At 49.6% G+C, this 26,993-nt stretch overlaps 1 protein-coding gene across 23 annotated transcripts in view; it reads right to left on the reverse strand.

Annotated features, from left to right (window-relative positions):
- Positions 1 to 222: 222 nt before the first annotated feature.
- Positions 223 to 26,993, reverse strand: part of Smco4 (single-pass membrane protein with coiled-coil domains 4) — a 54,476-nt gene continuing 27,705 nt past the window's right edge. For 5 of the 23 annotated variants that reach the window (XM_085689902.2, XM_048434002.3, XM_087905860.1 and 2 more), the window contains exons 2-3: positions 21,674 to 21,750; positions 223 to 958 (exon numbers count right to left, since the gene is read on the reverse strand). In XM_085689902.2, the coding sequence (XP_085546028.1) occupies positions 693 to 872 (180 nt within the window). In that variant the 5' untranslated portion in view covers positions 873 to 958; positions 21,674 to 21,750 and the 3' untranslated portion in view covers positions 223 to 692. The other 18 variants (XR_015001917.2, XR_015001923.2, XR_015001915.2 and 15 more) reach the window with 16 other exon arrangements.

A 26,993-nucleotide genomic window follows, 5' to 3' on the forward strand; every position in this document is an offset into this window, starting at 1 on the left:
AAAAGCTAACCAGCCAGAAAGCATGTGTGGTCCAATGAGAACTCTCACTTTGCTCAAAAGAGGTCAGTTAGCACTCAGACTTCCTCCTCAGCCTTACAAAAATCTGGTCAAGACACACCATGTTCCTGCAAGTGTAGAACAGTAGCAAGCTAACGGGGAAGTGGAAACAGCCCCAGGGGAGGGGAAGTAGAGAAACGGACACAGAACAAGACAAACACCCAGTTTAAGACTATTATCTCCTTTATTCAAAAAATAAATATTTCACTTTGAGTCAACATATTTCAGATCCCATCAAGTACAGAGCAGAAATGCTGTCCCCTTAGGAAGTCGTGAGCAGGAGAGCATGTTGCAGGGACGGGAGGGAGGTGGCACTGATTCCAACCAACAGCCTCGCCCAGGGAGTCCTTGGCTCCCCAGGCGCAGTTACACATCGATTTCAGGAGAAAAAGAAACACACACACACACACACACACACACACGCACGCACGCACACGCACTCTGCTTTGAAGTCTGAAAGGCACATGAAGTGGACCATCAGGTGTATGGCACATTCACTGATAAAATATTCCCTATTCCCTCCCCCAAACAAAGTAGAGAAATTTTAGTCAAGTCAAAGAGCAGAGAAGACAGGGCCCTCCTGCTGGGAGCTCGGCACTGTAGACATCTCTGCAGGAGAGCTGGAACGGAGGGGTTCACTCGGTGACGGCAGGGCGCGTGGCCACATACACGAACACCACGATCAGGAGCACCACCACAGCCAGGGTGGGCAGCACCACTGTGGTGATCTGCTGCCGGGCCTCCTGCATGGCCTGCTTCCGCTCCTTCTTGTCCTTGGATGTCTCCTTCTTTGGCTTCCCCTTGAGCTGACGCATTTTTGCTAGAGGGAGGATGCTGGCAAGATGTGTCCAGAGAGTTCCTGGAAGAAAGGCTGCAATCCCCTGTCCCGGGCAAGGAGTCTCTGCAAGGAGAACAACTGTGATCAGGGAGGAGTGGAACAAAGGGAATAAAAGAAACCTCAGAGGTGGGGAGAGGACTCAGTGGGTAAATGATGACACCACATATACGAGGACTTATGTTCAGAACCCCAATACCCTCGTTATACCAGGAATGGCTGCACATGCCGGTGACCCCAACACTGGGGAACAGAGATAGGCAGCACAGTCGAAACAATGAATATGCAGATCTACAACTTGTAAATCGGGGGCAAGAACAGGTCATGACGAGGTCTGGGCCAAAGACAACTCCATCCAAACCCTCCTGAGCACCTGCAAGTGCTGGGCATCCTCCAGAGCTGAGCTAGAAGTGAAGACTGCTCTGTCTTCCGGGGACCACGTTACTTAGAGCAGGGTGTGCTGCACGGAGTGGAGCCTGCTCAGATCCACGGTGTGGCTGATTTGAATTGAGAATCTCATTCAAAACTTTTAGCACCTCATAGATGCCTCAAAAAGCGAGAGGGTAAGCTCAGAAAATGGGCAACACCTCCATAGCACATCTAGGAAAAGTGGGTACTAGCAATAGCCACCAGGTGCTTCCCCAGTGGCCCAGCTATCACAAGCCCCATATCCAGCCTATGGTGCTGTTGAGAGGGGTTGAACCCTTGAGGGGCGGGGCCTAGGTCAGAGGCAAGCCCCTTCTCTCTCTCTCTCTCGTGTTGCTGTCAATCAAAAGGTGACCAGTATTACTATCACAGGATCCTACCATGTTATGCTGTACCCACCAAGGGAGATCTAACTGAAACCTTCAAACTGTGAGTCAAAACAAGCCCCTTCTCTTCGTGGGTCGTTCTGCAATGGTGACCGCCCAGCGCTGCTGGAAGTATGAAAAGTCCTGGCAAGAACTTCCACAAGACTTTGTGACACCGTGTTAAAGTTCACAAGAACAGTTGTCGGGCCTCTTCCCCAGGTCCTGACACCTCTCCACAATGAGATCCAGGGAGGGAGGATGGGGAAAGCGCTTGTCTAGTCAGGGAGGGCTCCACCTGCCCCTGGTCAGGGATGGTGCCGGCTGCACCAGACATCTCACACACCTACACTTGACTCTGGCAGAGCAGGCATTGCTCTTAATCACTGAGCCACCTCTCCAGCCACCAGCTTGCTTTTTAAAACACACTCAGGACCACCCAGCAGGATGGGCCCTCCACATCAGTCACTGGTCAAGAAAATGCCCCACTTGCCTACAGTCTGATGGAGACATTTTCTTAATTGAGGTTCCCTCATCCCAGACTGACCCTGATTGTGTCAAGCTGGAAAAGAAAAGAAAAGAAAAGAAAAGAAAAGAAAAGAAAAGAAAAGAAAAGAAAAGAAAACAACTCGGCACACATAGGGAGGCACAGTGAGCCATGTGTTCCAGGGGAAGCACAGGAGGAATGTTCTAGTGGGCGGTGGGGTCTCGGATGGGAGGCAGTCAATGTGAGAACGAGTTTGGAGTTGCTTGCCAGTCTAATGTCTAAGCCTTCATGCCAGATCAGATGTGGCCAGTGGGGACCTGCACGGATCATAAAGAGGACTCCGAGGTCTAGAGACACTGGGTGGGGCACAAGCTGGCTAGTGACACTATCATGAGAGAAGTAACAAGAGGAAGGCCCAGTCCTGGGGAGAATAGATCCTAAGAAATATTAAAGCTCTGTTCACACCTGCCCATGTGTAAGGATGTCCATGGAGCTCGTTCACACCTGCCCACGTGTAAGGATGTCCATGGAGCTTGTTCACACCTGCCCACGTGTAAGGATGTCCATGGCACCCGTTCACACCTGCCCATGTGTAAAGATGTCCATGGAGCTCATTCACACCTGCCCATGTTTAAGAATGTCCACAGCACCCGTTCACACCTGCCCATGTGTTAAGATGTCCATGGAGCTCGTTCACACCTGCCCACGTGTAAGGATGTCCATGGAGCTTGTTCACACCTGCCCATGTGTAAGGATGTCCATGGCACCCGTTCACACCTGTCCACGTGTAAGGATGTCCATGGAGCTCGTTCACACTTGTCCACATGTAAGGATGTCCATGGAGCTCATTCACACCAGACTACGTGTAAGGATGTCCATGGAGTTCGTTCACACCTGCCCACATTGTTCAGGTGGAAGTGCCACTCCAAGCCCCTTCCCCCATCTCTCTCCAACCCCTGCTGCAACTCAGAAAGCCCACCAAATGATGACCTCCCTCAACCTGAGATGCTCAAGACCACTCCCACCAGGTATTTAAACTGCTCCCCAAAACCAGACACATGGTTTCCCTGTCTTCCTTTTCTGTCTCCTCTCTAGGGGGCTGGAAAGCCATCAGGGAGCACTGTATCCATGAAACCTGGGCAGAGGATTGATGCTGCCCAGACTTGGTGACTCCCATCGCCCTCTCTGAGCCTAGGGTAATGCTGTAGGTAGCGAGTTAAATACATTACACTTCTTTTGGACACGGGAGCTACCTACTCTGTTTTAACATCTCACTCAAGTCCCTCACCAATTTTTGTCATGGGGGTGGACGGGACCCACTCCTTCCCATTTAAGACCATGTCCCTGCCCTGCATTCTTGCAGGCGATTCTTTCCTCACTCTTTCCTGGTCACACCTGCTTGCCCTGCACCCCTACTTGGTAGAGATATTCTTAGCTGCTTCGGGGTCACACTCACTTTGGCCTTCTTGTCTTAATAGCCTCACAAGCTCCTACCCCAGACTGTCCTGTCCCTATTCTCCCTGATCCAGTAGATGCCCAAGAATGGGATATTTCCACCGCCATGGTTGCTACTTACCACCAGCCAGTCCCAGTGGACCTCAAGAACCCTCTTCTTTCCCTTCCAGAGCCCAGTTTCCTATTCCTGAAACTCACTGCTGAGGTCTTAAGCCTATTATCGCCCGCCTTCTATCTCGGGGACTTTTAATTCCTATCGACTCACCCTGCAACACTCCCATCCTTCCCGTGCATAAGCATTCTGGTGCTTACTGTTCGGTTCAAGACTTCCACCTCATAAATGAGGCGGTTCTTCCAATTCATCCAGTGGTTAACACCCCGGGGGTACAATCTCCTGTCTAATGTCCCTCCTGCCACCTCCCACTTTACTGCCCTGGACCTGAAAGAAGCCTTCTTTACTGGCCCTTTTACACCCTGACTCATACTTCCTCTTTGCCTTCACCTAGGGGGACCCTGACTCCAAGTCCTCCAGACAGCTTACATGGACTGTTCTCCCTCAGGGATTTTGGAACAGCCCCCAGTTCTTTGGCCAAGCCCTGGCTTGGGATCTATTGACCTTTGACCCAGGTCCTAGCACACTTCATCAATAGGTTGGTGACCTCCTTCTCTGCAGTCCCACATTGCTTCTGTCCCAACAGGCCACCTCTTCACTCCTGAACTTCCTCAGATCCCTGGGAGATCAAGTCTCACCAGCTAAGGCTCAGCTGTGCTCTCCTACAGTAGTATATTTGGGTGTTCAACTCACCCCTAGGTCTAAGACCCTCACCTCTGACAGGGTACATGCCCTGCGGGATTTACAGCCCTCAACCACAGGGGCTCAAATCCTCTCATTTTTGGGCCTGCTAGGGTTCTTCCGTCATTGGATCCCTAACTTTGCCATTATAGCCAAGCCTCTGTACCAGGCAGCCAGAGAGACCCCCATGGTACCTCTCACCCACCCAGTCCTTGTCCATCGCTGCCACTTCTCCCTACTGTGAGATGCCCTTCTAACAGCCCCTGCCCTTGCTCTTCCAGACCCCATGAGACCTTACCGCCTTTATACAGACGAGAGGTTAGGAGTGGCCACCAGAGTTCTAACCCAACAGGCTGGGCCTTTGAATCGGGCTGCCGCCTTTTTATCCAAACAGCTGAACCTCACCGTCTGTGGATGGCAACCATGCCTGAGAGCCCTGGCAGCAGCAGCTAAACTCACCCAGGAGGCTCTCAAGATCGCCCTGTCCAGGCCAATCATGGTATATTCCACCCACCGCCTCGCAGACCTTCTGAGTCATCCCTCTCTCTCCCTCCTTGGGCCTTCACAAGTCCAAGTCTTTCACTTACTGTTTCTAGAAAACTCTCAAATTACCTCGGCCCCCAGTCCTACCTAAACCCTGAAACTCTCCTTCCTGCTCCCTCCCCCGTACCTCCTTCCTCTTATTCCTGTCCAGAGGCTGTGGAGGCTTTATGCTCACCTTGGCCTGGTCTCCTAGACCAACCACTTACAAACCCCCAACTCGCCCTGCTTGTTGATGTAATTTCTCTTACAGACAGATCAGGAAACCTCCAGGCAGCAGCATATGCAGAGATCACTCCCACTAAAACAGTTAAAATGGCCCGCCTGCCAACGGGAGCCTCTTTACAAAAGGCTGAGCACTCCAGCTAGCCAAAGGTCAACGGGCTAACATCTACACTGACTCTAAATTTGCCTTTTTAATAGCCCATTTCCACTTAGTCCTCTTAAAGGAAAGAGGCTTCCTCACTACCAAGGGCACTCCCATAGTTAAAGGACCCCTTAAAGCCAAGCTCTTGGGAGTCCTCCAGCTCCCTGCAGAAGTAGCCATAATCCACTACTGGGGACACCAGTCCTCCAAGAACCCAGTGGCCTTAGGCAATGCCAAGGCTTACTCAGTAGTCCGGGGTCTGACCTTCAGACCCCTGGATCAACAGAACATATTTTATTTCTGACTCCCTCCTTCCAGCCCTGTCATCAACCAGGAGACAGGGATGAACTCATAAGAAAATGGGCCACACAAAGGATGGATGGCTCTTCTTACATAACCGTCTCATTCATCCTCAAGACCAGGCAGTGTCCGTCATCTCAGACATCCACCAGGCCTTCCACAGAGGCCCCAGAGCTTTGTTCCATTTCTTAGGTCCTCTCTTTGACCCCACCCATCTCCGAGATCGTATTTCACAGGTTCACTCCTCAGGCTGTGGGTCAGCAGGTGTGGAGAAGAGGAAAGGGAACCGCAGGGCTCAGGAATGCCAAGGTCACTGTTGAGCAGACCTCTAAGTCAGATCTAAGTTGCACGCACTAGTCACTGCACCAGGTCTGCTGTGGAGGATACCAGTGGGGGATGAGATGGGTTGAGACCAACAACTGCAGGTCGTTGTTGATGTCCCAAACTTTTTCTCACTTGTCTAAGTAACAGCGTGTTCTGGAATGTAACTGAGTATGTGATTCCTTCCTGGAGAGAATTTTGCCATGAAAAACAAACCGGCTGAACACACTCAATGCACAGATGATGCCCATGCGGCAGGGACACCTTCATCATCTCCTGAACCGTAAAGAGAGGGCACATTTTGGAAAGTGAAGTGCAGACTTGAAGTTTGCTGAACCAGAAAGGGGGTTTCTGGTTTTATCTTAATAACGAGGGTAAGCAGAGGGTGTTTGGGGCAGAAATGAGGACATTTTTCAAGGAAGAGAAGAAAAGCAGAGCAAAGAGCACAGGAAAGAAGCTGATGAAGAGGGGCAGGGTCATGGGTCTGCCCTGGGGACACAGAGAGCCAGGTCTGCCCTGGGGACACAGAGAGCCAGGTCTGCCCTGGGGACACAGAGGGCCAGGTCTGCCCTGGGGACACAGGAGGGCCAGGTCTGCCCTGGGGACACAGGAGGGCCAGGTCTGCCCTGAGGACACAGGAGGGCAAGGTCTACACTGGGGACACGGAGGGCAAGGTCTGCCCTGAGGACATAGGAGGGCCAGGTCTGCCCTGGGGACATAGGAGGGCCAGGTCTGCCCTGGGGACACAGAGGGCCAGGTCTGCCCTGGGGACACAAGAGGGCCAGGTCTGCCCTGGGGACACGGAGGGCAAGGTCTGCCCTGGGGACACAGAGGGCCAGGTCTGCCCTGGGGACACAGAGGGCCAGGTCTGCCCTGGGGACACAGGAGGGCCAGGTCTACACTGCAGGAGACACGGGAGGGTCAGGTCTACACTGCAGGGGACACAGGAGGGCCAGGTCTACACTGCAGGGGACACGGGAGGGTCAGATCTACACTACAGGAGACATAGAGGGCTAGGTCTACACTGCAGGGGACACGGGAGGGTCAGATCTACACTACAGGAGACATAGAGGGCCAGGTCTACACTGCAGGAGACACGAGCAGAGTGGTTCTGTCAGGAGGGGACATGGGGCTGTCCATACTGGAAAAGACATAGGAGGGATGGTTCTGCCTGCCTGGAGGAGATATAGGAGGCTCCTGTGTCTCCTCCAGTATAGATCTGGCCTTCCTGTATTCCAGGGCAGACCCTTGATCCTGGAAAGAAACTTTTTTTGTTTGTTTGTTTTTTAAGTAAACTGGACAAGTTAGCTGCAGTTAGGAGGCAGGTCTAAGGAAAGGAGGCCTGAAATGATATGGGATTTCCCTCTATATTCCCATGTGAATGCCAGTGGTCAATAAGAAACTCTCTTGGGCCTGCACGGGGAACAGAGGTAAACCAAACTGAAAGTTGGGAGAAGGAAGGCGAAGTTTAGAGAGAAGCCATGGAGACAGATGCCAGAACTTTAGCCGGTAAGCCACAGCCACATGGCGACACACAGATTAATGGAGATGGGTTAAATTAAGATGTAAGAGTAAGCCAATAAGAAGTTAGAGTTAATGGGTCAAGCAAGTTTTAAATAATATAATTTCTGTGTGATTTATTTTAGAACTGAGCAACTGGGAAACAAATTAACAACCTCCTTGCAACGTTTGGTTTTTTTTTTTTTTTTGCTTTTTTGTTTTTTTTTAAATATTTATTTATTTATTATGTATACAATATTTTGTCTGAGTGTATGCCTGCAGGCCAGAAGAGGGCACCAGATCTCATTACAGATGGTTGTGAGCCACCATGTGGTTGCTGGGAATTGAACTCAGGACCTTTGGAAAGGCAGACAATGCTCTTAACCACTGAGCCATCTCTCCAGCCCCCTCCTTGCAACGTTTAAATAATTATATTAAAAAGAAAAATCAGGAAAAACAGGGAGAACTGGTCCACACAGTTGGCATTCAGTCCTCTGAGCACTGGGGACCCCCAAGTGCTAGCCTGAGGGAGTGAAGCAGGTGTTCTCCTGGGCCAGGCTGCACTTGTGGACACCACAGGACTTTGCAAATGGACAGTTTTCTTCATGCAGAAGCTGAGCAATTGGCCTGCAGTTCTGGAATCTGAGATCATGAGGGGCCACTGTGGCTGGACAAGCTCTGCATGTGAAGTGAGAAGAAGGAACTACAGAAGCTATTCAGTGTCCTGAGACAAAAGCAGGGGAGCCAAGACATGGTGGGACTCAGGAACAGAAAGGCAGCTTCACCTCTGGGAGGACCCAACTCTCGCAGGGCCTCTGTCCTGAGGTTACTGGCATCTGTGTCAGTGGTAATAAACTCTTTAACCTTGACACGACTCTGATGTTCTGCCCTGATTTAAATATTCCTCCAGAGCCCCCAGCTTACCCAATGAGAGAGTAGCACCACCCACTGCCAGCCCACGAGGTTTGCCTACAAGCCTGCACAGGCACCACCCTGTGGGCACACGCCACATACCTTTCTGCCCTTAGTTCTCTTTAGGGTCTTGCCATTTCAGAAGGTGTCCCCCGACAGCTCAGACCTGCCTTTACCCACACTCTTACTAACTGCACCCCCAATAGAGTTCCCTACACACAGGCAGTTACATTCTTTAATCAACGTTTTTTTCCAGTAAGAAACCACAATGCACATACCTGATGTACCCAGTAAGACGGAAGTTGACGCTATCAGCTGGGCACCCGCAGCCTCTGACTCCCTTCACCAAGGAAACGGAACCATCACAAACACTGAGTTCTCCCTGATTCTAATGGGACTTCATAGGCTATGTCCCACACCCACCAACGGAAGCCCATGGCAACTGGCCAACCTTGGAGCCTCCTAAGAGGCCAGTGGGAGGAGCCTGGAGGTAGGGATGCAGGAGATGAGGTTATGGTTTTGTTCCAATTGTAACTATCCAGTTCCCACACGTGTGCACACTGATGAACATATATATATGTTGTATGTTCTACAATGACCTCTTTTCCCTCCACTTCAGAGATCATAATGAATATGACACTGAATCCTAGTAGGGAAACTGTGGTGGTATTTTGTTGTTGCTTTAACAAATAAAGCTTGCCGGAAGATCAGAGTGTAGAGCTAGACACACTAGTTAGTCACAGAGGCCAGCCAGTGGTGGTGTACACCTTTAATCCCAGCACTTGGGAGACAGAGGCAGATGGATGGCTGTGAGTTCAAGGCCACTCTGGGCTACCTGAGATTGGATCAGCCTAAAAAAGAAACAGGGTAAAGTGGTGGTGGCTCACACCTTTAATCCCAGCTCTAGGGAGGTGGAGATGGGAAGGGATATGGCTGGGCGGAGAGAGGAGTATGTGGTGGGAGGAGACAGGAGCTCAGGATTCAGTCTGAGTACTTATAGGGACAGGATCACGGTTTTGGTCTGGGGTAGAGGTCAGAACTAGTGTCTGCTGCTCTGCTTCTCTGATCTTTCAGTATTCACCCCTATATCTGACTCCAGGTTTTTATTAAGACCAATTAGATTCGCACTACATCATGCCACAGGAAACAGCTGGAAATAAGAGCCTGGTTGAGATCAGGGCTGAGCCTCAGTTCTGCCGCATGCATGGAGTTACAAGAACCCCGGCGAGGCACGAGATTTTTCACAGCCTGATTATCCTCTGTTGATTGGGTACGAAGGCTGCTTTGTAGAGCTCCTGAAACACTAGAACCAACCTACTCCTAGACGTGTCCAGGGTCCTCAGTGGGCCAAAGCGGACCCAGTGAGCAGCACATGGAAGCTTACCACCCAGAGAGGCTGCCCTTGGACCTGAGTTGGACACTTGGAACAGATCACTGATGTTTTGTTTTTTAATTGACCGTATAACCTATGGAAGACAGAATCCTCAGTGCTTTCTTTCACCTAGTTAAAAGTTGGCTGCTGGGCAGATGTGCTCAAAGGCTGGTTCCTGCCATCAAGAGCAGGCTCTGCAGAACAAAGGTTCCTCCCAACTCCCTTCATCCCAGACCAACTAAACCTTCTGCCGAATACTGAAATCTGAGCATTTAAAATACTGCTGAAGGACTGGAGGATAGCTCCACAGTCAAAGTGAGCAATGCTCTGAGTTCCATTTTCAGCACCCACAGGGCAGCTCCAATGCCTGCGACTCCTTCTCTAGGAAATCTGATGCCCTCTTCTGCCCTCCACAGATTCACCCGTACACACCTGCTCACACACACACAGTCTGATGGACTCTTCTGCCCTCCACCGACACACCCATACACACCTGCTCACACCCACACAGACACATTCACATAACTTATAAAACCTTAAATGTGACAGATCTCCAAAATGAGCTGTGTTGCTTAATACAGACCATATTTTTGGTAGATTAGTGTCAAAAATTGCATGTTGAAATAATATTTTGGATACCCGGGCTTAGACAAAGTTAACTTCACCTGTTTCCTGTCTTAATTTGGCTTCTAGGAGCATTTTAATTCCCTCGGTAGCTTGTACAACACTTGTCGTAGACACTGCTGAGCTCCAACAGTGCTATAAGGAGCCTTAGGCTCTGCCCTCCTGGAAATGTCAGCAACACGGGCTTCACCCACCACAGTGGCAGGTCCCCAGTGCCATTGGCTCTCCCAGGCCTTCTAAAGCAGCATGACCCACAGCCACCAACACACTGGGCACCTATACTCACAACTAATCCTGTACTTCCCCTTGAGCACCCATGGCCCCGACACTCTGAGCACCTATACTCACAACTAATCCTGTACTTCCCCTTGGGCACCGTCTTCTGGGCACTGTCAGCTGCCACAGCCCCTCCCACGCTTGGTCAGCTCTCGCTCACAACCTTCCCGATACTCTCCAGGCAGAAGAAATGGCTCCTTATCTGTGACACCTCGTGACTCAGTTTGTACCTTCACAAGAGCACTAGCTGGTGGCTGCTGCCTCACTGGCTGGACCTCTGCTCCCCACTTCTCCGGATGGCAAATGAACCCCCTGGGTTGTCAGGAAATGCTGAGAGTAACAGGCACTTAGCAGAAATGTGCTGGGTGGAGGACAAAGGTCGAACTGAAGCAGTTCTTCAGCAAACCGTCAGAATGGGAAGATGAAGGTAGGAACTATGGACCACTTTGAGCCCTCGCTTCACACTGACCACGGCTCCTAGGAACGCCGCTTCTACTATTCTACATGATGGAAGAAATTCAGATCAGTACAACGAACTTTCCAAGTTTAAAGACTGTGAGGGAACCAGCACAAGGTCAAGTCTGGTGAAAACCCACAATAAACAACATAAAATATTTAGTGAGCAATAACTGACTAAGGGTCTGAACTCAGGACAGACTGAAAGCAGCTCACCCTCTTTGTTACTCCACAGGGCCACCAGCCACCCACAACTGAGAACAGCAGCTACTGCTTCCCAGGCGCGCCCTCCCCAGTAGCACTCGACAAACACAGACAGGAAGCTGAGGCTGGGAGCTGCTGGCCCCGGGTCCCAAACAGGCACAGCTGTGTGTCCAGCCTAGCTCCTTACGGTCCAGGTGCTGCTCCACGCAGCTGCTCCAAGATGGCCAGAAGCATCCGCTCCACAAGCCTCTGCACCACCTTTTCTGTTCATCGGCTCCACAATCTGAGGCCACAGGAAGAACGTGAGGCCTGCAGGCTGTCTCACTTGCTACGGACAGAGTCCAGCTCAAGGCAGGCTTGTCTGATGTCGAGAGCACCGGGCCAGAAAGCTCTCTGCAAACTCCAGTTTCTAAAGAGACGCCACTTACTTCATTGTGAGCCCTAGAATTCTGCTGGTGCCTAGGCTGCAGAGCTGTGCCAGGTAAAAAGCCAGGCTGCATCCTATCAGAATGAGTATGAAGGCGAGGCGGCCCAAACCCCTGTGGGTCAGTGTAGCTTTCTCTGCCCATCACTACACTGACAAGGGCACAGAGACAGCCCAGAATTGGAGTTGTGCCCACCAATCACGGCTTGACCTGGCCTGGAGTCCATAGTAAGAAGCTAAGGACTATGGCAACTGTATCTGACCACTCAACATATGAAGAGTCCAGGAATCAGGTCCCGGGCAGATGGCAGGCCTGTTCTCAGTGTAGGTCTCATTTCTCAAGTACCAAAGAAGGTAGTTTATGGAGCCACCTAAGACCTGCATGGCCTTTTTCTCCTACTGTGTACTGGGATCCCTTCACTCCACCCTTCTGCAGAGTAGGGGCAAGGGGCAGGCAGGTTGCTAGGGAGACTGAGAAAGAGACTCCCGCTGAGCTCCTGCTGCTAACCTAAGTGCTTTTCTGGGAACACACACAAGAACAAACAGTGAGGGCCATGCAGGAGCCTGCTCCTCCGTCCTCTACGCTGACAGGCCAGAGGTGCGTGTGTGCGTATGTGTGTGTGTGTGTGTGTGTGTGTGTGTGTGTGTGTGTGTGTGTGTGGTGTAGGGGATCAGGACTACCTCACAGTGAGGGCAGAAGGACCAAAAAAACATAAAATTTGACAACACCAGAAACAGTCATGCCTAAAGAGAAATCCCAGGACACAAGAGAATCTGGGGGCTGCTGAACAGAAGCAGCGTGGGCATCCAGGGTTCTCAGTGACTTGGGCAGGTTACATGTCTCAGCAACTGGGGTTTGCAAAGCGCTTTCCCGTGCACTATCCCTCTCATCCTCACAGCCACGCTGTGTGGCACTTGCAACAAGAAAAGACAGCACACACAGAGAGAGCAATCGGGGGCATGGCAGGGTCTCAGCCCTAGCCTAGTAATTCTAGGGATGGCGACCCTGGCCCAGCACTTAGCCTCTTAGACCTTCAATTACTTCAATGCAAATCAGAGATAAAAATACTACTCATTCAAGTATTTCTTGACTCGGACAATGGCAAGGAGCCAGCTATGAACCACGCAGGCAGAAATGCTGCCCTAGGTAGCAAAGTGCTCTTCATTCACAAGCGATGTGAGAAGACAGATACCCAGCCTCCAGGAAGCTGCCAACTCTCTGTTAATGGTAGCAGAGGGATTCAGAAGAAAGTAAGCCTGGACCAGAGCCTGGAAGATGGTGAGGGACAGTCTGTCAAGATCTCTGGGACGACCTTCCAGGTGGGCAGCAGAGCAGAGTCAGTCCCTCTGGTGGGCACGTCTGGCATACCGTAGCATGACAGGGTGGCCAGCGAGGCTGCATCATGCTGAAAGAACAGAAAGTGGGAGCAGGCCAAGGGCAGGTGAGGCCCCAGGGGCCATCTGCTAACATTTTATAAGGTCTCTATGGAAAACCCCAGCAGAGGCAAAGACTTGGTCCAGAGCAAGGGCAGATGGGGTCACATGGTATAGGGGATGGGTCCAGAGCGAGGGCAGATGGGGTCACATGGTATAGGAGATGGGTCCAGAGCGAGGGCAGATGGGGTCACATGCTCGGTGTACTCAGAGAGGCCAACAGATTGGGAGAGCAGCATGAGAGAGAGAAACAGACCAAAGTCTGATCTGAGCAACAGAACTCGGTAGGGAAGACACCGGAGGTGTGGGGGATACAGAGAGATAGGAACCTGGACGTGAGAGTCAACGAACCTGGACGTGAGAGTCAACTCTGAGATCCTGACAGACCACATCAAGACCCTGAGTAGGCAGCTGGACAGGACCCAATCTTCGGTCCAAGAAGCTGGTCTGGATTCAGGAGATAATGGGAACAGAAAGTTCATGAGTAGCCACAGGCCAAAACAGAGTCTGAGATGCAAGCCCTGCTGCCAACCAATGCTTGGAGCTTGGGGAGTTAAAAGGAACTGGTAAGAGATAAAAGAGGATCAGAAAAAAAATGGGTAAGAGCAAGGGTTTGGGGAAGAGGGAATGCCCACTTGATGTGACCACAGGTGGGTCATCAGAGCCTCTGAGCAGCTGTGGTGGGCGCAGGGCAAGCAGGAAGGAGGAGGGAACACACAGCCCTCCACACAACTCTCAGCAGATAATGTTGGTCTATAGCTACAAGGGGGTCACTTGGCCTCTCTATGCCCCCGTGAGCAGTTACACCTGGGGAGCTAAGTGTGTGACGACCCGCTGCATACTGGGCACAATGCAAGCATCTACCCATCAGCTCTCGTCAGGACAGGAGTACTGACAAGACAACTGTGCATGAACAAACAATATGGAAAGACAACAAGCAGCCCAGCAGGCAGGGAGAGGGAGTAGGGGAAGTCACAGAGCACCTGTTCAGGTAGGGCATGGCACTGCTGGAGAGCTGTGGTGGCTGCGGCAGGCCATGCATCCTAAAACAAGGTGAGCCAGCTGCTACCGTCAGCAAACACTACTAGAGTCTGAGTTCTACCACGCCCACTAAGCCACAGCCCTCCCGTTTCAGTCTGCGTTATCCTCACATTTCCCAGACTAGCTTACAGTTGCATGCCTCTCCTGCTTATGAAAAAATAATCTTGGCTCAGAGGTGTCTGAGTACTAAAGGGGAGACCTCGTGAGCACAGGCTGGTCTCACAGACACCTCCCATGATCGAGTGAGTGAGCTGAGGTCAAAACTGGGGCCCCAGAGGAACCCTGAACCAGTGAACAGAAGTTACAGAGAACCAGCCTGGACTGCTTTTGAGGCAGGGAGCCCTCCATCTCTAGAAGAGGTCAAAGGAGACAGAAGATGAACTGCAGGCTGCAGAAGAAATTCTACAACTGGGTCACAGACCCACAAGAGCTGCTGTTCTCTCTATTCTGCAGTATTCTCTAAGATAAACAGGCTTCCCTGAGACAGAAATGACATCGCATGTGTGAAGGTACCCAGGAGTGTGACCAGCTCTTCCATGCCACCATTCCTCAGTGACAAATCCTTATGCAAACCCACGGGCGCCTCAGCTTCATCCTATTCAGTTAGACACTTTAAGACAGCAGGCATGCCATGCAAGACCAACTCATCCCTGGCTAATGACAGCTCAACTCTACAGCAGCGTAGGACTAAAGCCAGGGTCCAGGGAGAATTCATGAAGAGGTGCAAACGAGCCAACTGCATGTATTTAGTTTAAGACAACATTTCTTTAATTTCTCCATCTGAAATAGACAGAGCAGAGTGGTCATCCCTCTTTAAAGGCCAGGTTTGGAGCACAGGCAGCCAAAGAATAAAACTTCATTTTGTCTGCTCTATTATCTTCAAATGTCAAGGCGTCATCTGCAACATTAACCTTGTTTGTATAGTGTCACACATCACGGTGAAGCCACCCGTGGCTCTCACTGACCCCTGACAACATCCTCGGGTCCCCAGCTCTCCCTGGGCACCATGCCCTTATCCCAGAGACAAAAAGCCAATTTAAAGGTTCTAGAATTGGCCCAGACACCAGAGTACAAATAGGTAGTGGATCAGTGTCAAACCTGAGCAGACTGGTTCCACAGCCTTTTCTTCACTAATAAGCTTGTTAAATTCTCATCTAACAACTATCCATGTTTAATATTCTTTATATGTCATTTCTCCCAAATCAAAACATGCTCCTCAAAAGGACATGCACATCATTCTGTGGCGCTATCTCACCCAAGTCAGATGCACTATGGTGTACCCCAAATAAGAACACTATAATTTGACTAGAACCTGTCAGCCCATCACTGCATTTCTAAGGCCAGATCTGGGCACATTTCCCTCTCCTTCCTAGACATGAGCACAGTCCTCAGTTCTTACAGACATGCTCCCCTCTCCTTCCTAGACATGAACACGGCCCTCGGTTCTTACAGGCACAGACTTCATCAACAACCAAAATACCACAAGCATCAGTGTCTAGTGAACCTTTAAAATGAAAAATCCATCTCTAAGCTAAAGTATAGTAAGTAAATCAAAGATCTCAGCTGATGGCAGATACATCAAAAAGTGAAGGGCTGCCTGCATTTTTCAAAAAAGAATGGAACTTCCTATTCCCAAAACTCTGCGTGTGGGCCTTCCTCTCTAAAGAAACTGGGGCTCAATGACCTGCCGGGCTGGGACCTGGAGATGAAGACAGAGAAGAACTCACACCACAGACATTTACTCAACAGACATTCACCATGCACCATTGTGCCGGGACGCACATGTGCAGATTCACTGGCAAACTCCCTCCACTGACAGCCTGGTGCTGATTAACACGGTGACTGTGGTGACTGCCTGCCAGGCCTCGGAAACAGCCGCTACTCACCAGATACAAAGCAACTCTGCACGCGAGACGTCTGATGCTGGCGGTGGACCTGGTCTCGGAACTCCAGTTCTCACTGAGGAAGACGATCACAAACAACTGTGTGTTGTGTGAGAGGGACATGCCAGGAGCACTGAGCAGAGAGGCTGAAGCGCTCAGTGGCCCGGAAAGCGGCAGGACTGGATAGATGGGTTCAAGAGACTGGACCAGTGGCGACATCTCGAACCTTATGATCTGGCTTCACTGTAGCCCAGACTCCTGAAAAGGTTAAACTGTTTTGCAAAAGGCAGGCAGTGAACTGGGTGCTCCAACTGTTTACCAAATAGTGCCATTCCCTGGGACAGCAGTGTATGCTCACAGGGAGTTTCCTAAGAGTGGGTCTTGGGGTGGGAGACGGAAAATGGCCCCATCAGACAATGACCTTGAGCTACTAAGGTTCATTTGTCAATAACAAGTTGACAAACGACAGATTTAGCCTTACATTGAGATGCCATCTTTTTGCTTGACTTTAAGCTGACTTTCTAAAGTAGCTAGCGAGGTGGGCGGGCTGAGTGAACTGCACAGAACGAAGACTTTTGAGCACAGAAGGTGCTCATCTTAGGCTTCCCAGTATTCCAGGCTAGCATGGCCTCTGCCCACTGAGACCTCTGCAGAGTCACCGTCAATAAGGCCATTCCAAGGGCCTAAGTCAGTCAGTGGCCACTGCCGCCACACTCCCCGCTCTGATGTGCTCATGATGGGGCTCACCAGCCTCCTACAATACTAAACCTAGAATCTGAACTCTCTACAGCCCAGGTAAGGTAGAGTTGCAGTCCCCATTGACATTCAGTGCCTATCTGACCTGCCCCCCAGTCCTTCAACCCCCAAATGTCAGGATGTCAACAGAGCAAAGGGCCACTCAACCAATAGGCCTACTGACACCCATTGCCAATGCTACACAGTGCTGATGTGGCTGGGCCTTCAAGGTCCTTCATGTCTGGCGTGTGGATCTGGCCCTGGAACATGGCTCATTCACAGTCACATATCTGTCTGCACAGAGTGGGAAAACATTGCTACTTCAAGCTTTCCCGTCTGACTGGTGCCAGCCTATTCCTCTTGACAATGCTGCTGGAGCCAAAGCATGGACTTCCCCAGCCTCTCCTCCCACATGATCACTACTGACACAGAAGCTCCATCCCTGTCCCTTCTCACTCCCACCTCCCGATTCTGCTCCTGTGTCCCCTTCGTTTCTCTGTCCCCATAGCCTTGAATTCAGGCCTGATCTTTTTTCCTGAAGGTTGCCAAAACAGTTGTGTAACCTGTGTTTTCTCCTAAACTCATTACTCTCCCGAGCACTAGGTATGAAAACATGCCTAACCCCATCTAAAACCACTGTCCACACAGGCAGGGTAAAGCATGCTATACCTGCCCACCCCCCTCACTTCCCCTTACCAACAAAAGCAAACTTCAAAATCACTGTGGCAGCAGATACGGGAGATGTGAACGTCCTTAGCAGAGGGGTACAGATGACTCATCTAAACCTCATGTCTGTCTGAAAGTATAGTCACTGGAAACTTTTTCAGCATGGATATATCACTGTCATAAATAAGCATTACTCGACATGCAGGGTTAAGAGCCAACCTGTCAGACTAATAACGAGAAAGTCAAGCGAGCAGTAACTGACCATTAAACATCAAGATTCCCAGCAGCTAGAAACTGTTACGAATTCAGGATTTTGCTGACACAGCACCATGAGAGTGCTGTTGCCAAGACCTGAGGAAGCCTGAAGCCAGAATGTCCAAGCACAGCAGGGCCCTGGCTAGCAGCATTGTGAGTGCAGAAGCCCCCAAACTCCTGCAAGGCACTCGCTGACCAGTGCATCCAGCAGCATGTCGCCTTCGTGGTTGCCACTAAATTGGAGTCAGGCTTCACAGGACAGATCAAAGGAGCTGGAGAGATGGCTCAACAGGTAAAGGTGCTTCCCACCAAGCCTTGCAGCCTGCCTTTGATCTCTGAGAACCACACTGACCCCTCAAGCTGTCCTCTGATGCGCACACAAGCCATAGCGCATCTCCACTCCAAACACGAGCACACAATAAAACATACTTTAAAAAAAAGAATAGATTAAAAGACACAAGATGGGAATCTGACCACTGCCTTTGGCTGGGGACGGGGAAGGAAAGGTAGCCACATTCCAAAGAGGAATCTGACCCAGGACTGCTTAACATAAATTCCTCAACAATGTTCCTCTAGCTAAAGAATTAAAGAAGCCAAACTCCTTGTTTAACCCTGTTCCCAAGTAAGGTCCTCCACGATATAGCGCCTACCCACCTGCCAGAGCTCATGCCCCACCGCATGGGACCTCCTACTGTCTGAAGTGGTTGGCAGTTCCCCTTAAGACATACTGTAAAGTTCACATTACTTTCTACTCTGAAGGTGAGGAAGGAGCCCATCTGGGCACCTAGGGTCACTGAGCATAAACTCAACCACAGTGCCTGCAACGCCCGTAGAACTCTCCTTGTGAGGTAAATCGTGGTCATTTTTGTCATGATTCATCAGTCATATTATTTCAAATTTAAGATCACAGGTCAGCTGAGCTCCTTAGAGAGGACCCTGCACCGAACCACTATCCCCTGTTCATTATCTTGACCAGGAAGCCGGGGAGGACGGGGTGTTAGGTAAGAGCCGTGCTGGCCAGTGCAATTACACACCAGAGAAAATTCCAGGTCAGGTAAGCACAGCGATGCTGCTGAAGAGAAAGTGTTTAACAGGAGGGCTAATCCGCCAGCTTGAGCGTTCCTCCTCTTCTGCAGGATGTTGGTCTTGCTCTTTTCGACCACCAGCCTAGATGTATTCATGGGTTCCTGAGTTACATTGCTACTAAACATTCTTATGCCAAGAATATTAGAGGGAGAGGGTCACTCGGGAGGGAAGGGGTTAAAATGTCTTTTCAGGATGTACCGGCTGTGAACTTATCAAGTTCCCAAATGAAACGATGATTCACCTCTGAGGTCTAAGAATTGAAGTTCAGGGGTTCTTGGGAACAAATCACCGCCCCCCCACCCCGTTCCATGTCCTATAACACAGCAGCCATCCCACTGAGGCCTTTGAAAGCCTGACAAGTATCTTCCTGTACTTGGAAAATTAGCGTCACTGCAATGTTCAGCGCACACAGTCCCCTCAAGCCTACAGGCTCCATCCAAGAGCAGGAAGAAGGACAATGACTGTACTGTCAAAGATAACTCTCAGCCCAGAGGGCGGGTCAGGACAGAGACAGTGAGGTGCCAGGCGGCTAGGAAACAGGAAGCTGGTCTGGAAGTAGTAGATGAGGATGAGGTTGACCTTGAGAAAAGCACTGAGGCCTTCAGGATTTGAAGGAGAAAAGGTGACCATGCCCAGATGACTCTCCAAGTCTTGGCTTGAAAGGAAAAGCAAGTGAACCACTCTCCACCTGGATGAGACGGAGGAAGAAGCAGAGATCTGCGAAGAGCTAAAACACGGCCACATGGAGCTTGAGGTGCCCCTGCCATACCCACGTTTCCCAACTGTTGAACAAGGAAGAGAAACGACAGGAGAGCACCAAGGAGTCACGGGGAATGACAGGCACCTGGGGGGGTCTCTGTGCTGACCACTTTCTGTCACCTTCCCTGAGTGTCCCTGCCCCTGCGACAGCTCAGGATGCAGTGCAACCAATGAGACCAAGTTCAACTAGGAGGTGCCCAGGCTGCCTCTGTCACAGCCTCAGCATCACAGGCAACCAAGCTTTAAGGTTAAGGAAACAAAAACCCTTAGGTATCTAATGACAAGAGGAATGGAGAGAAAGAATTTGGTTTATGTGAAATTTTTTTTGCGGCCATCAAGGCAAAATTATGTCATTTGCAAGAAAATGGATGCCGCCAGACATAGTCATATTAAGCAAATTAAGTCAGTCTCAGAAAGACAAATTTCAGTTTTCTCTTATTTGTGCTTCCTAGATTTCATGGAGATATTAAAAGGATGTATGTATGTATGTATGTATGTATGTATAACATGAAGTAAAACTGTCCAGGGAAAGAATGGGACTAAGGGGTGAAAGGGGACAGTAGAGACATGAGGGGAGGTTAATATTCAAAGTATAATACTTGCATGAAAATTCCTCCATGGGACAGTACAATATATAGTGGAAATACACAGTGAAATCTTTTTTTTTAATTTGCTTTATGCTACATCCATAAGGTAGAGCCTGATAATGAATTCTTCAGTCGCAGCATCATGAGCTCCGCTGATCTCTCCCCTCAAGTGTTCCTGGGAACAGAGCACTGGTATTGGTCACGGGCCTGCACCTCATACCTGGAGAACATGGTATCCCTGTTTAGAGGACTCCCGCTCAGTCCCGGGGCAACTGGTATCAAACACGGAGGGAAGCCTTCCAACTGGAGAGACCGGAAAGGTCGGCCTATTTCAGGAAACAATGGTTCACTGAAACTGCATCCTGCTCTCAAGTGAATTGACCTCCTTCTGGACTACAGCCTGGCCTAGCACTGTGGCATCGGTTTTCCAGCCTCCTCATCAAAGGACACATCAAATGTCAGTTGACAATCTGCTTTCTAATTAAAAGTTGATTCTTTTCTTTTTTTAGAAATTGCATTTAACTAAACAACTCCACACGGCAATTCAGTGTGCAGAGCCACCTTGACTGACAGGCGCATTTGTGATTATTTTAAAAAATGAAAAAGAAAACATCAGATGCAGGAGAATCAAGTTGATAGGACACTGACTTCAGCTGATCTATGAAGTATGACCATGCAGCATTCATATAAAACAATTATACTCCCAGCATTTAAATGAGCCCTAAGTGGGAGACGGCACTTTCAAGGCTGACTGGAAGGTGTCAGGAGGAGGCTCCTGGCTGTAGAGGAAAGCTGGCGATAGAGAAACAGCGGGGTCAATCGGACAGCAAAATCCCCTGAAAGGAACCTGAGGCTGGGAAGCGTGGGGCTCCAGGTTTCTTCACACAAGCAGACTGCCACGGTTTCCAAAGAGAAGACCACAGTGCTACAAGGGGGGGAGTAAACACACTATGTCCACACTGGCTCGTGCTCTTGGAACAGGCTCTCAACTTCTGAGCTGGTTTGCTGACTTGGAATAAAAGGCTACCATATGTCTGCCTGTCTCCCAAGACTGCTGAGAGAAGGGAGCTGGACCCTGTGTGTAGGATTACCAGCAAGTGGGAAGGCACTTTAGACCCAAGAGACTGCTGTGGCTATGGTCACCAAGGAACGGCTGGGACTTGTCACCCAAGGACAGCCACCAAGAAAGGGATGGGACGGCCAGAAGCTTCTTTGGAATAATTGCAGCTACATAAACGGTTTGAGAAAAGGAACCCGCTACTCTAAAGTAAAATGTCTTGGTAGGGAGACTGCTCCGTGAAACTGTTCACTAAGTAGACTAGAGACTCACATGTGAGGTCTGCCAGGCACAATCACAGTGAGATTAAAACATCACATCAGGCCGCCTCTTGTGCAACCCCAATTCAAAACCAACCCTGTGCAGACATTGGAGGCAGGTCTCTGATGAGCAAGAAGAGAGCAAGCCAGGCAGAGAGGAGGCATGTCTGTCATCTTCCTAACGATGAGTAGTTTTTACCTTTTCTTTAAGCTCGGGAGCTGCTGTTTCAGTGACGCCAGTCAGCCGACTTCCAGTCAGGGTGACCCGAGTGATTCCTGTTGAGAAACCAGACACGAAGGAGTAAGAGATGTGCTGAGATCGGCTATCTGTCCTGACTCCCACCCATACTGAGAAGAGAGACACAAGCTCACTCCCCCAGCTGCCAGGTGAAGGACGGACAGTCAACCGTACCGAGAGACAGCCCAAGCAGGTGCACCTCCTCCGAGCACCCCAGTGGACTGCTGAGTTTGTTCCCAGCATTCCTGGGAGTCCTCACAATCTTCTGCCAACTTAAACTGGTGTGAGAGCATCCCTAGTTCCTGCAGCCAGCAGTCACTACTGGAAAATGAGACTCGGGCTGATCCAGGAAGGGCCTAGAGGATGACAGTGAAGGAACAGTGCCTTCTCAATAGTTTTTTTTTTATTTTTTAAATTTCATTTCACATTCCAACCACAGTTCTCCCCCTCACCCCTCTTCCTGCCCGCCTGCCCCACAATAGTGACTTCTAAAATAAAGACTTGGGGAAAAGAAAAGAGGAGAAATGGCGTGGGTCTCGCCCTACTGGATCACAAGTATTCAAGGAAAAAGATGTGGGGACCCAGAGTGCAGAGCCAAAAAATAAATCCTAAAATCCAGAGCCACAAAACATTAGGATAAAGGCTCAGACTGCAGGGGAAAGTGGCAGAGTCAGGGCAGGACCTGTAAAACATCAAAGAGTTTCCCTGGAAACAGAGCTGGGAGCATCATCCCTCGGGGCTGCACATGGGTTCAGCTGCAAAACTAAACCAATCGGTTTTCTGTTCAAGTGCCACTAAGCCGAGTGTGGCTTTAATGTCCACGTGTGAAAACAGAAACCTGGGGACACCCCGCCGCTCACACACGCTCCCTTCCACAAACACTCATCCTCGCTGACCTCAGAAACTCCCAGGAAGCTTTCAGTCTTTGAAATGAATGGAAAAGGACTTGGAGACACAGCAGAACAGGACATCATTTCAAAACAGACGGCCACTGGTTCCTCTGCAAACTCATACCCAGCCTTAGCTGCAGACAGTTTCAGGAGACCTGAGAGTGTCTACACTTTCATATCTCCTTGTCGGCAGGGGCAGGTCTGAGCCTTCTGGAAGGCCGTTCACCAGACTCTGACTGAGAAACTGAGAAGCATGGCAGAGAACTGATCTGAGACAGAACACAACTAGACCATCGAGAATACCCATGGTAGACTTTTGTTTGAGGTAAAAGACAAAAAGAGCTCTTGCCAACAAAAGGAAAATATTTGATAAGTAAATGTGGTAGATTCATAAATAAAACTTTATTAAGTCATTAAAATAAAAAACATTTTATGCAAAATTTTTAATAAAAATAACTACAATCCTTAAGTGAGCTAGGCACTCCCCTAAGCATATATTGTATATGTTCTCTCTCTCTCTCTCTCTCTCTCTCTCACACACACACACACACATACACCACACACAACAACAGTTCTACCAACTCAGGAATGCGGTATTTCATTTCAGCTTCACAATCAGAAAATGGTGGCTGAGAATCACGATACTCGCTCACGGTCATCTGGCTTGTAGGAGGGGCTCTGGGATCTGGGCCCACACAGTACAGCCTCAGAGCCCCTCTGAAGCACTGCAGGCTGTCAAGAGCCCTGTCTTGAAAGCTGTGACTGTAACCTTGCATGGACAGCCCTCTGCAGATATCAGTGACCTTGAGTTCAAGCCAGGATGGACTGGAGGCCAACAGAGGCTGCAGAGCAAGTGTAACCCAGGTGGAGAAACTTAGTAACAGCCTACTCAAAACTGGAGAAAGTTTTTTCTGGAATTTTTGTTTGTTTGTTCACTTTAAAAAGCGGTCTGGGACACAGCTCAGAAACAGAGTGCTTGCCGAAGGCCCTGAATGTGGATTCATCCTAGTACTGCAAAACAAAGCTAAACAAAGCAGTAATCAGAATAAGGACTGACTGTCACAGCTAACAGAGACAGAGAGCAAAGAATAAGCCCCCCGTAGCCAGGTAAGGGGTCAGTCACCTTGATTTGGGACTCTGGTCTCTTGCAACTCAAGGAAACATGCGCAGTTTACAGCCACTCCGTACATAGGAAGTCACTGCAGCAGGTACAAAAAAACCCACACAAATACCTATACTGTGCTGCCACCAACGCAGGAGAGAACACTCTCATGCCTTAAGCAATAAAAACAGAAATCAAAATTTATATACAGTGATCTTAATTATGCATACAAAGTACACACAAATACAACAAAATGTTTTTAGTGATTATCCCTGAATAGAAACATGTTCAGCACTATGCTTTTGTATATTTTTCCAATTTCTATAATTAGCATGAATTATTTTCACAAAGAAAAGAAAGGTTTTTTAATTAGCAACTCAAGATATTTCTACAAATCTAATTCAAACACAAAGACTAAAAACCAAGAGGTCCAAAATTCCCGGATAATCATCTTAATTCAATCTCAAGCCACCACCTGAAGAAAACCACCACCTGAGGCCCACCACACTGTGAGGGAACCACCCAGTCCTCACTTTCTCAAAACCTAATTTTTCAGACTGTGGTGGGAATGAAACTTAACCAAAGGCATTTCAGGCTTTGGGAGGAAAAGGGAGCAAAAACTGGCATGTTTTCCTCCATCTATCCAGACTTGCAGTGCTGGGGACAGCCGGGTCAGCCCAAAGTCTGCGCTCATGTGCCAAGAACAAAGAGTACCAGTGAAGGTAAATGTTTAATCTCTCTGCAGGTAACGATCCAGAAGGAGACACGAAACAGCACCCTAGTCTCCTCGCCCCGTCCTGACGCCGAGGCCACTTGCTGCGAGGCTCCTGGGCAGTCCCAGCAGCCAAGGCCAGCCTCCCTGCATCCACACCTGTGCTTTGATCAGACAGACTTGTAGGGCGTATTAGCGTTTCCTCCAATGTGTGGGCAGTACTGGACCAAAATCAACAGCAGGATGTGTCTTTCTGATCTGCATTTTCTCACAAGAAGGTGGAAGCGAAGAGCAGCTGGTTCCCTCTAAGCTGAGGCCAGACCAGGTTCAGAGAACACACCTTATACGTTATCTGATTTCAGACCACGGGGGCAGAGCAGGTAGGGAGACACTAAGGAGAGCAGAGGGGTAGGGGAGCTTCCTACAGTCCAGGTTTCCCTAAGTACTCTTCTGAACTGTTTGATTAGCTAGTCAATGGATATGTGGGTACATCACCGATAATGTCTCACATGCCAAAAAGGCAAATTCAACATGCTGCCGTGGAGGCTGACTCAGTATGGCATACCGCTGACAGCTGACATCGTTATCTGGATCACAAGGATACCGGTAGCAGTAGCCAGAGAAGGACCTACAGGCAAGGGAGAGCGCTACAGGGCAGCTGGGAACAAGTGATCTAGTATGGCACACCTCTTAGGAAGCGGTCCTCCACCTGCAATGTCAGTGACTAGCCAACATGTGTTAGTGTCTCCCACCCAGCCCTCCACTTCCACGGCACCAGCACCTAGTGGTGTTTACACCTACAGGATCACCCAAGAACAAACACAGGCAGGCAATTCTACCATCTGTTATGACAGAAAGGCTAGGGTGGCGTGACTGTTCCCAGAACGGGAGTCCACAACTACCTGGACTCCAGCTCTAAGGTAGCCAATGTCCTCTTCTGGCTCACATGCTCATACACACACAAATAAAAATAAAATAAATCCTTATAAAAAGGGAAAGAACAGAATACACGATTATTAGGAGGAAGACATCGTACTTTCTCATACAGCCCAGGCCCACTTGTCTGGGGATGGTGCTGCTCGCTGCAGGCTGGCCCTTCCCACATCAATAGAGACCACCACACCACACACAGAAATGCCCACAGGGCAAACAGACACGGGTAATTCCCCAACTGAGGCTCTCCCTTTCCAGGTGTGTCAGTGGTCAACCAAGATGAACCTCACAGAACAAATGACCACCAGGTGACCCTGAAACAGGACAAAAGCTGAGCCTTGACACCACAGAAAATTCCAGCCACGTAAACAACGCCACTCTTCTTACGGACGTCCTGTCCTGGAAACAGTTATTTTCGTTAGGAATGTGGAGCTGGGCTGGAGTGACACTTTGGGGCATAAAACACTTGCCACACAAGCACAGGAAAAGGAATTCCCATCCCAAAGCCCACATAGAGGTTGGGAGCCACTTGGCCACCTGTGAGCCCAGTACTTAGAAAGGAAAGGCTTCAGGACAAGTTAGTCAGCTACTATATTACCTGGAATTGGGGAGCTCCAGGCTCAGCAAGAGACTCTGCCTAAGGAGAAAGAGTACAGAGTCATCAAGGAAAATACCCAGTACCAACTTCAAGCCTCCACATTCGCACATTCACACACGCATGCACGCACACAAACATACACACACACATGTACACAGAGGTGTGCAAACATGGTTACACATCATGCAAACGCCACACACACAAAAGAATGTCTAGATACTATGAAACCTATGAAATAATAGATATTATTATTGTTATATCTAACTTAACATTTTTAAGTCATTCCAGATTCTCCTATATAAAAGTTTCTAGACATGGTCTGTCTACATGGTCTTTCCCCGGATGGCTTTGCTGGAGAAAGGCCTTGGAAACGTAAGGACACAGCCTGGACCCCAGAACTCAAGTACAAAGCTGGGCACACTGGCAATATGAACAGCATACCTACGCAGATTCCTTGGAGTGTGTGGGCCAGCCAGCATGATCTACACAGCCAAGTTCTGGGCCACGACAGAAAGCAAAAAGTACCTGAAGACCAAAAGTCAAGGTCATCCTCAGACTTGTGCTATAGGCACTGTGAATATACAGCCCTCTATTGTATACATTCACACACATACACACACACACACGCCATTCCCTCTCACATATGCACATGCACACTCACACACACACAAACACACATTCACACAACACTCAGATTCTCTCACACACACTCACATTCTCTCATATATAAACAAACACACACATGCACACACACATACACCCTGTTCAAGAAAACCTCATTAATTTTAGGACTTAGAAGAGTCCTAAAGCCAAGCACGAGTCTGGTGTTGTAAGGGTCAGAGAATGGAGGAATGGAGGTTAATACTGTGGTGGACACTCGGAACTGATCTTCCAAGAGGCGGGGCGGGGGGCGGGGAGTGCTAACCACCACAACTGCCACTGCAGACTGGTCTCTGAGCAAGGCAAACAGAAGCACTCTGGGCGTCACAGACAAATGATCTAAGGACAAATACGACGGGAAGTCACACTGCAGGGCCCCGAAGACC

Source organism: Myodes glareolus, chromosome 4, assembly GCF_982192425.1.
Source record: "Myodes glareolus chromosome 4, mMyoGla1.1, whole genome shotgun sequence".
Taxonomy (NCBI): Eukaryota; Metazoa; Chordata; class Mammalia; order Rodentia; family Cricetidae; genus Myodes; species Myodes glareolus.